We start from the raw sequence: 9,809 nt of genomic DNA, 5'->3' as shown, positions 1-9,809 counted from the left end.
TTCTCACCGTCGTCTCCATCTGTAAATACGCGCCCCCTCCCCCCACCCCCCCCCACCCCCGCCCCCGGAGGCTGCCAACCTCACTCACCTTCTCTCCTTGAGGCCTCCCGGCTCCCTTGTGACATGGTCAGCCTCGGCCTAGCCTCTGACCCCGCCCCCTTGCCCTGGCTGGCCCCACCCATGCCGAGGACGGGGTGGGGCGGGGGGCCTTGGCACCAGCAGCCCTTGGGGCGGGTGAGGCACCCGAAGTTGCCCTCGGACGGTGGCTCGGCCAAGGGGTCCCCCTGCGGCCACCGCAGCAGCCCCTCCAGACTTCTCGGGCCGGGACTGTACCCCCTCCCGGGGCCCCGTCCTCTCTGAGCGCCTGGAGAGCTCGAACCAGGCTCCTGCCAGGGCGTGAGCTGGGCCTGGGGGCACCGAACCCCCCTCCTCCGGGCCCTGCTGCCAAACCCCCTCGGTGTGGTCTGCGCGTCCGGCCCCCTCATCCTCCGCCGCCCTGTCCTGCGCCCGCCCCGAGGGGCAGAGGCGGCAGTGCCTTACTCCTTTGTCCTTCTGCTTCCTTGGAGGAATCTGGCCCCGGCCTGCGCTCCTGGAAACCCACTTGGCCCCTTTTTCTCTTTTTTGCATGAGGTTTTCTTTGTCCCTGTAATTTTTTTTCCTAATTAAATGTTGAGAAATGGACGCAGTGTGTGGCTTTGTCCTCGGGGCAGGTGGCCGCTCCCCGAACGTGGAAGCAGGTGGGGAGGCTGTCGGACTCTGCATGAGCTGCTCGCCCTTGGTGGGGGGGGGGGAAGGGTGACTCGATGCAGGGTTTCCGAGGAGCTCCAGGGCCGCGTCCAATCCATCAGTGAGTCCTGGTGGCTCCGCCTTCAAGACACATGCAGAATCCGCCCCCTTCTCCCCTCCTCCACTGCCCCCAACTGGTCCAAGCCGCCCTTGTCGCTTGCCTGGATGCCAGGGTCCCCCCATTGCCGCCCTGGCCGCCCTGAGCCTCTTCTCAACGTGGGAGGCACTGGGGCCCCGTTAACATGCACGGTGGACCTCGTCCCCACTGTTCAAAACCACCCAGGGCTTCATGGCCCCCAGACGCCTTCATAGCTGACAACTCTTGACTGTCCCAAGTGCACTGCAATGACTGTGCTCCTACCTACCTCCTACCTCTTACCCTCTTCCGCCACACACCTGTTCAAGTAATCCGGGTGGGGAGAAAGCGGGATGCGATTTTAAATAGAGCGGGCAGGAATGATTTTCGGGTGAGCCAGGGGGCTCCCCAGAGGAAGAGGGTTCCAGACTGAAGAGAACCAGTGCGAAGGCCTTGAGGCAGGAGCCAGCCTGGCATGTGTTTTTTTTTTTTAAATTAATTAATTAATTAATTAATTAATTTATTTATTTATTTATATTTTTGGCTGTGTTGGGTCTTCGTTGCTGCGCGCGGGCTTTCTCTAGCTGCGGCGAGCGAGGGCTACTCTTCGTCGCGGTGCGCGGGCTTCTCATTGCAGCGGCTTCTCTGGTTGCGGAGCACGGGCTCCAGGCGCGCGGGCTTCAGTAGTTGTGGCTCGCGGGCTCTCGAGCGCAGGCTCAGTGGTTGTGACGCACGGCCTTAGTTGCTCCGCGGCCTGTGGGATCTTCCCGGACCAGGGCTCGAACCCGTGTCCCCCGCATGGGCAGGCGGATTCTTAACCACTGAGCCACCAGGGAAGCCCCCGGCCTGGCATTTTTGAACAGCTAAGGAAGCCAGTGAGGCTGAATCAGGATGAGCAAGCGAAAGGGTGGGCGTGGAGAAGACCGGAGAGGAAACGGGCTGGATCACATCTGGCTTTTTTTTTTTTTTCTTTTTTTTTTTTTTGGCTGCACTGGGTCCTCGTTGTTGGGTCTTTGTTGCCGCGCGCAGGCTTTCTCTAGTTGCGGCAAGCGGGGGCTACTCTTCGTTGCAGTGCGCGGGCTTCTCATTGCGGCGGCTTCTCTTGCACAGCTCGGGCTCTAGGCACGCGGACTTCAGTAGTTGTGGCGTGCGGGCTCAGTGGTTGTGGCTCGCGGGCTCTAGAGCGCAGGCTCAGTAGTTGTGGCGCACGGGCTTAGTTGCTCCGTGGCCTGTGGGATGTTCCCGGACCAGGGATCGAACCCGTGTCCTCTGCATTGGCAGGTGGATTCTCAACCACTGCGCCACCAGGGAAGTCCCTCACATCTGGCTTTTCAGGCCACTGTAAGTTCTTTGGCTTTGTCCCTAAGAGTCCCTTTTGGAGATTCTTTTTAACGGAAGAGTGACTCAATCTGACTTATGTTTTAAAGCAACCTGGCAGCTTCACCAGTTCATCTGTCAGGCCAAGGCAGTAGGCTGATTCTGGGCTTTGCTGGGTCAGGGAGGGAGAATCAGATTGACGTCGAGCCCTAGGGCCTGGGGTACTGTAGCTCGGGAGCTGGCGGCAGAGAGGATCCTGGGGGTCTGCAGAGGGTCCCCCTGGAGGATCAGCACAAGTGTGTGAGGAAACCGCCCCGGGCCTGGGAAGGGGCTGCCAGGAAGAATTAAAGGTAACTATGCTCGGGGCTCAAGCGGGACCTGGCCAGAATGGAAACCTCGGAATTCAAGAGGCCTGAGGGAGGGCACTCAGAACGGTCGTGCCTCAGTAGCGGGAAAATAATTAATTCTGCACTAGAAGCTGCTCTAGCGCCATGTAGCAAATCTCAGAAGCAAGATTCTGAAGATCAAATTGTCTCCAAGTAACCGCGGCACCTGAGAACAAGTTCGAGTATGTTTATGGATACAAAAATAGCCAGCACCCAAGGGAAAACATACAAGGTCTGCTATCCAAGCAAAAACACTTGGCATGAAAGTAGTAAGTAAAGACCAGCCCATTAGACGGAGATAGATAGAACAATCAATAAAAGGCAACCAGATTGGAAAGGAAGAAGTAAAACTTCCAAGATCGCAGGATATTTTAGACCCTGAGCCAGGTGTGCCAGCAGTATTCTTCACTGATCTGAAACGAAGCCAGTAAACTACAAAATTCCTAGCCTAGTGTTTCTGGGTTGTTTGCTCTTCTCACACACACTCAGTTTTTTTATTTTTGCGGGACACTAACCTAATGGTGACATAGATGTGGGGAAACCAGAATTGTGGTGGGAGGGCACAGTTTCTGGAGTGAGTAGAATAGAACCATTTGGGGAGGAGGCAGAAGGACAGTGGCGTGAAAGTGCTCAATTCTCACCTCCCCATCGATAATTAAAGTCTTAAAAATGGTTTTTAAAAAGGGAAGGAAGAAAAAGACCCTTGCCGTAGCCACCAGAGCTGCTGCGTGCTGGCGGGGGAGATGCTCCATCATCGCCGTCATCGCCACGCCCAGCACCAGCATCCCCCTCCCTCCAGGCCACGCTGCCAGAGCTCTCTGGGCTCTGTCCCGGCAGACTCCCTTCACGCACATGCAGGAACAGGGACCGGATCCCCCCCCCCACCACTGGCTTGAAAGAATCCCCTAAATGCAGCCAAATTTTATGAAACACAGGCTGTGAAGAAACTGAGCCTCAGGTGAGGGAGGACCGTCCGAGATCCCTGGGAGCTGAGACCCCGAAGAGGTGAGCCGTGCAGCTGCCCCAGCTTGCTCTCTACACGGACTGTCCGGACCGAGCCCAGCCGCCTCCCCGGGTCTCGGGGGTGGGTCGCAGAGCGCAGGCAGCGGAGCTGGCGGGTGGAGGACCGGAGAGGACACAGCGGCGCAGGGAGAGAACCGTGCCCACGGGCGGAGGGTCCACTGGAGCGCGCCGAGGACCACTGAGCAGCGCCAGCATGGAAGGAAACTCTGCGAGGCGGGGGACAGGGCCACCCAAAGGATGGAAGGTAACTCAGCCCAGTGCTCGAGCAGGACAGGGACTGGGGGCTGTCCCCACCGGCCAGAATGCAAACCTCATAATTGGGGAGGCACCCGGAAGGGGGCTCAGAAGGCTCGCGCCTCAGTAGTATGGGAAAAAAACGAATCCTATGGTACTTCCCCGGCGGTCCAGTGGTTAGGACTCCGCACTTCCAGTGCAGGAGGAGTGGGTTCGATCCCTGGTCGGGGAACTGAGATTCCACATCCCATGGGGTGTGGCCAAAAACTAAAAAAAAAAAAAGTGAACCCTACACTGAAAGCTGCTCTGGTCCCACACAGCAAATCTTCAAAGCAAGACTCAAAAGGATCTCTCCCCAGTAATCTAACAGCATCCCAGAACAAAGCTCAAAAAATATGTCTAGAAATACAGATACCCAGCACCCAGGGGAAAAGGCTCAATGTCTGACACTGAAGGAAAAACTACCAGGGATACAAAGCAGCCAAATCCCATCCTTAACCAGGAGAAAGATTCATCACTGAAAGGCACGCAGATTGGAAAGGAAGAAGCTAAACTGCCTTTATTCTGAGAAAACATGATCAATGATGAAAATCCAACAGCATCTACCAAAGAGCTACTAGAATAAGTGCGTTTAGAAAGGCTGCAGGATACAACACCTCTTACAGGAAGCTAACTCCTTCTAACTGAAGGCTTAAATGACGGTCCTAGCACTTTTTCTTCACTGATCTGAGACAAGGCCAGTAAGCCACAAAGCTCCTATTCAAGTGTTTCTCGGTTGTTTGCTCTTGTCATACAAACCCAGTTTTTAAAAAAAATTTTACCGAGGAGACCCAGTAGTGACAAGGATGTGGGAAACCAGCATTCTAGTGGGAGGGTACATTTTCTGTACAATTTGGAGAGCAATTTCACACACTGCAGCGTGAGAGCTTCACATATTTAACCAATTCTACCTCTTGTAGTCTATCTTAAGACAACAATCATTCAGGCAAAGCTCTATATACAAGCATTCCACTGAATCATTACCTATAATATGGCAAAAATTGAAAATAATTTAAACATTCAATAATGTACCTTTTATGTATCCATTCAATAATGCTTTTGAAGAATTTTTAGAAAAAGGTTCATGTTAGATGAAAAATATCAGGAAAAATGCTAAGCTTGCAAAATATTATTACTGTTACACATTTACTACATAAATACCACTATAAAACTAAGAAAATATTCCAAAATGTGGACAGCAGTTAATACTGAATGACAGACAGGACCTATCCTCTTCCATTTCTTAAACTGTCTTCAGTTACCTTGTACTACTTGAATATCTGAATCACAGAACCTCCCCTCCAATTTATGGACAAAGGCAAGAATATTGAAAGGTGCTGTGGTTGAAAATAAAGTCAGACATAGCATCGTAGCTCAGTTTTATTTTCAGTAGTTAAGAAACATTTAAGCACCCAACAAGACAAGTGAACCCTCAGCACCCAAGGGCCAGTAGAGGCAAAAGATGAGGACCCCATAATAAAGTGGCAACTACTACAGGAATCTCTGCCCTAGGAGGGATGCACTGTCTAGGAAGGGGCACAAGTTTAGACCTTAATCCCCTTCTCTAGCCCTGGCTTAGCGTGCAACAGGGGGCCCAAAGCGCTGCATGGTCCGTATCACCAGAGAAAGATGGTCAAGAAAGGTGACGATGGAAGTTTGGAGGAGGTGGGAATCTTCAGCTCTCCAGTGGCTAAAAGTGACGGAAAAAGAAAACCAAGGTGATGGTAGCAACCCCTCCAGTCCCTGGCTCTGCCCCTCTATGACACCGGAGCCGCTGCCATCTCCATTGGAGCGCCCGCTGGGGCGGCGACGGGTCCAGTGCACCGCGTCACCTCCCTAGATCCAACCCTGGAGTATCTCTGAGTCTCCAATAGAGCGCCCCTGGGGGAGACCGGCCCGGCCACCTGCTGCCACTCCCAAGCAGCCCTTTCTAGAACTTACACCGCCAGGACGCTGCCGCTTACTGTGAGCTCCTTCCCAACAGTCCCATGGTGCAGTTCGGCATCTGGGGCCAGGGAGCCACGGGCGATCTCCGCCTCCAAGGTGGACGGAAAAGGCACACTTAGGGCGCTGATGGAGATTCGGTTAAGGCACCATCCACACGGACTGGTGCTTTGGGCCCCGTCTCAGGGCACCCTGACCAGCCTCACCCCTTTCGGGACTGCTCCCAGCCCCCCGAGCACGCCTGGCTGGGCCGCCCAGCAGCCCCGCTGCCCCGCGCTCTCTTTTCTTCGCCCCCAGGCGGCCCGGGTCTCCTTCTGCTCTCATCTGTCCCCCGCAAGCCCGCCCCGCAGCAGCCCCTGACTCCCCCTCCTCCCCTTCCCTCCCAGGCGGCCCCCGATTCGTGCGTCCCTCCGTCCTACCTCCCACCGCAGGCAGGCTGCAGCCCACTCCCCACTCCGCCCTCGGGTAGGATACAATACGTGTGGCCGGCTTCCCGGCCTTCCGGCCGTGGGTGCAGGGTGTCCGCCCGGTCCCGGAGAGTGCTGTGCCGGCGCGACACACAGAGCTCCGTTGTCTGCAGCGGCAGCAGCACCCCCGCTGCAAGGGCCGCCCCTGCCCCCCATGACCCCCCTGCCCCCCTGGCTGCCCAGGCCTTCAGCGCCGCCCGCCATCCTGCCTGTGCCTGCGTCCGCCTCTGCCGCCTGCATGGCTGCAGCGCTCCGCCTCCGACTCTTGTCTCCGGGCTGCTGGTCTCCCCATCCGCTCTCTCCACGGAAGGCTGAAAGACAACGGCCCCTTCCTGAAGCTCCGCCCCCTTGCGCCTGACTCCGTCCCTTGCGCCTGCGCAAGCAGGCCCCGCTGAGGCCGAGGGGCTGCGTGGTGGGTTCCCACGGAACCGGCCCGGCTGGGGGTTCTCCAAGACTCCGTTGGCCGCAGAGAAACTGAGGCTCCCTCCCAAAGCCCTGGCCCTTCGCAAACTGTGTGACGCGATTTCAACTTCCTTCTTCTGTTTTCCTGCAAGTTTTTGACAGTGACCTTATACGACATTTTTAAACAAAAATAAGTTTTTAAACTGCCGTGAAATTTCCGATGGTGATAGTCCTGTTAGTTTTCTGTTTTCCTGCTTTGTAATCATAAGGAAGGGCAAAGAGCTGAACTGGATCACCGAAGCCTGTTGGACCTCCCCGAAAATAAATCCTAAGTCACCCCACTTCTCTCCACACAGTAGAACCAGTTCTTAATTTTCGATATAAATCACATCATATCATGTCCTTGCTTAAAATCCTAAGACAGTTTCCCATTGCTTTTGGAATCAAAACCGAACTCCTTCCTGTGTGACCTGGCTCCCGGCTCCTGCACGCTCGGCCCCCACCTGCCTGCTTCCTCACTCTGTGCAGCCTCTAGGGTCTTTTCTCTGCTCCTGACCAAGGGTGGCCTGCCCCCATCCCCCTTTGCACTTACTCTTCCTTTTTGGAAGACTCTGTCCCCAGACTCCCGTGGCTGGCTCCTTCTTGTCGTTAAGATGTTAAGATCTTGAGGCTTCCCTGGTGGCACAGTGGTTGAGTCCGCCTGCCGATGCAGGGGACACGGGTTCGCGCCCCGGTCTGGGAGGATCCCACAGGCCGCGGAGCGGCTGGGCCCGTGAGCCATGGCCGGTGAGCCTGCGCGTCCGGAGCCTGTGCTCCGCAACGGGAGAGGCCACAGCGGTGAGAGAGGCCCGTGTACCGCAAAAAAAAAAAAAAAAAAGAAAGCACAAGAAGGGGTAGCAACCAAGGGGTGACAGGCTGGGGTCCTCATTTCCCTAGACAACTGCACTTGCCCAGGAAATGCCACTGGGGCCAAGAGTGTGCCATCAGAGCATCTCACAGACAGAAGTCCAGGTGGCAAGGAAAATCTATTATAATTCTCCTCATATAGATAAGTAAAAGATATTGAATTCATGAAACATAAACAGGGTTGTAGTGAAAGGAACATTCAGAGAACAAAAACCAGAGGTCCTTGGAGAGGTGGAAGATTCTAGGTATGGGGCAGGAAAAAATACAAGACGAGCCTGGAGCACCTTGTGGTGCCAGAAAGTAAGGACATGCTTGAAAAACAAAAGGATGAGGCGTGTCAAAGGGACATGGGAGCCAACCAGAAAGAGCCAAAGCTAGAACATCTGAGTATCCAAAAGGCTATTAAACTTTTTGGAGGAGGCACCAGGGAAGGTAACATATATGTATTCACTTTAAAATTCCATTGAGCTGTACATTGACGATTTATGCACATTACTCTATGCAGGCTATAGTCCCATAAAGCTCCCCCCCAAAATGACACTCTTGTAGTCTAAGTTGTTGAATAAAAAAAAGACAATGCGGGGACTTCCCCGGTGGCGCGGTGGTTGAGAGTCCTCCTGCCAATGCAGGGGACACGGGTTCGAGCCCTGGTCCGGGAGGATCCCACATGCTGCGGAGCAACCAAGCCTGTGCGCCACAACTCTGGGGCCGCACATTGCAACTACTGAAGCCCGCGCGCCTAGAGCCCGTGCTCCGCAACAAGAGAAGCCACCGCAGTGAGAAGGCCGCGCACCGCAGTGAAGAGTAGCCACCACTCGCCCCAGTTAGAGGAAGCCGGAGTGCAGCAACAAAGACCCAACGCAGCCAAAAATAAATAAATCAATAAATTTATTTATTGATTTATTTCTTTAAAAAACAAACAAAGAAACAATGTGTCCACCATGACAATTGTGAAAAGGGAAAGCTCTTTATAGAGAAATGCCAACTAAAAATTGTAGAAAGAAAGAAAGCATGAGAAAACCACCATTTTGCAGCCACCAATGTAATCCATCCGGTTGGGGATCATCCTTGGATGGTAAAACCATTAGATAAAGGTTGTTGGGGAAACGATAGCCACTGGGTCTCAAGGTTTCACCCAGGTTACTTGTGCATTAGGGAGGGAAAATGCAACTTTACAAGGGAGACACCGGGTGATCAAACCGAGCCTCCCTAACGGTGGGCAGCCCGGCCCCCTGCCCCTCCTCGCCCTGCGCGGGGAGGGAGAAGGACAGCCTGCCCTGGGCGGTGCTGTCCGCAAAACACCTAAGCTGAATCTAACCAGGAAGGAAGCGGGCAAATCCAGACTGGGACTTTCTACAAGGCGAGTGCCCTGGACTCTTCCGAAAATGCCGTTGCCTGATTGCCCGCGGAGGAGGGAGGGTTGGGAGAAGCAAAGTCGGCCACTTCCTGTTGTTAAAAGCCTGGCCCACCGTGTTGCCCTTCAGTGCCGGGCACACGTGCGGACGCAGGTGCCAGGCGGGAGGGACCTGTGTCTTCCAGCCCCCGTGCCGCCAGCAACTGGGACATGCACTAAAAGAATGACGGGAGGCTTGTGCAGGGGAGCCGGGCATGGCCTCAGAGTCACAGCCCTCAGAGACAGGACTGGATGAGCCACAGACATGGGCGCAAAACACAGAAATGGCAGGGAAGGTGGACAGGCTCCCCAGGGAGTGACATGGAGAAGGGGTCCGGGGACGGAGTCTCGGGGCCCCCCCGACAGTGAGAGATGGGGGCGTTGGGGGAGAACCGGCAAAGGAGCCAGAGGAGCGAGCCACCAAGTGGAAGGAAAAGCGGAGAGGGCGGCAGCAGAGGTGGCCAGGGGCAGGTCCCCAGGAACTCGGGGAGGCTGCTCTGGCTGGGCCCTGGAGGGGGACAGGGGCGACTGTCTCTCCTGCAGGCTTTTCAAGGGCTGAGGCCGCCACGGCTGTCGCGTCTGCTGCTGGCAGGGCCTGGCACGGCTGAGCAGCACCTGTCCCGCCTGCTGGAGCTGGTGAGGCCCGGTCTCGCCCAGGCCTGCGGGGAAAGCCTGCAAGGCGCCAGCAAATTGTGGGCACAGCGGATCTGTCGCCTGGGCGCTTCCAACTCCATGAGCCCCACCCCAAAAGAAACGCTGCTCCCCTGTGAGGCCGCCCCTCCTCCTGTGTGCCCGTGGGAAACGGCGCCACAGGCCCCATTCCAGGTGCCAGACCA

The 9,809-nt window shown here is 55.5% G+C and overlaps 1 protein-coding gene across 3 annotated transcripts; it reads right to left on the bottom strand.

Annotated features, from left to right (window-relative positions):
* Positions 1-5,229: 5,229 nt before the first annotated feature.
* On the bottom strand, positions 5,230-7,240 carry LOC102982262 (EKC/KEOPS complex subunit LAGE3). 3 transcript variants are annotated; one of them, XM_028482732.1, is made up of 4 exons: positions 6,482-7,240; positions 6,225-6,347; positions 5,826-5,897; positions 5,230-5,551 (listed from the first exon to the last, which is right to left on the bottom strand). In XM_028482732.1, the coding sequence occupies exons 1-4, from the start codon at positions 6,850-6,852 to the stop codon at positions 5,437-5,439; spliced, it is 681 nt and encodes a 226-aa protein (XP_028338533.1). In that variant the 5' UTR covers positions 6,853-7,240; the 3' UTR covers positions 5,230-5,436. The 3 variants fall into 3 exon arrangements, with proteins under 3 accessions (XP_028338533.1, XP_007120071.2, XP_054937775.1); XM_007120009.4 differs by having other exon boundaries at positions 5,803-5,931; positions 6,280-7,015; XM_055081800.1 differs by lacking the exon at positions 6,482-7,240 and having other exon boundaries at positions 5,803-5,897; positions 6,225-6,431.
* Between the last annotated feature and the right edge of the window lie 2,569 nt (positions 7,241-9,809).

Source organism: Physeter macrocephalus, chromosome 21 (assembly GCF_002837175.3).
Source record: "Physeter macrocephalus isolate SW-GA chromosome 21, ASM283717v5, whole genome shotgun sequence".
Classification (NCBI taxonomy): domain Eukaryota; kingdom Metazoa; phylum Chordata; class Mammalia; order Artiodactyla; family Physeteridae; genus Physeter; species Physeter macrocephalus.
Note: the sequence above shows the minus strand (reverse complement) of the source record. Positions and strands in the feature narration are given on the sequence as shown.

What these genes read in the sequence shown, in the direction of transcription:
- LOC102982262 (XM_028482732.1), bottom strand. Translation starts at nt 6,852, where the DNA reads ATGTCGTATAAGGTCACTGTCAAAAACTTGCAGGAAAACAGAAGAAGG. An exon ending in CAGCCTGCCTGCGGTGGGAG is followed by an intron (nt 5,898 to 6,224) that starts GTAGGACGGAGG and finishes TCCACCTTGGAG; the next exon opens with GCGGAGATCGCCCGTGGCTC. An exon ending in CTGTTGGGAAGGAGCTCACA is followed by an intron (nt 5,552 to 5,825) that starts GTAAGCGGCAGC and finishes CGTCACTTTTAG; the next exon opens with CCACTGGAGAGCTGAAGATT.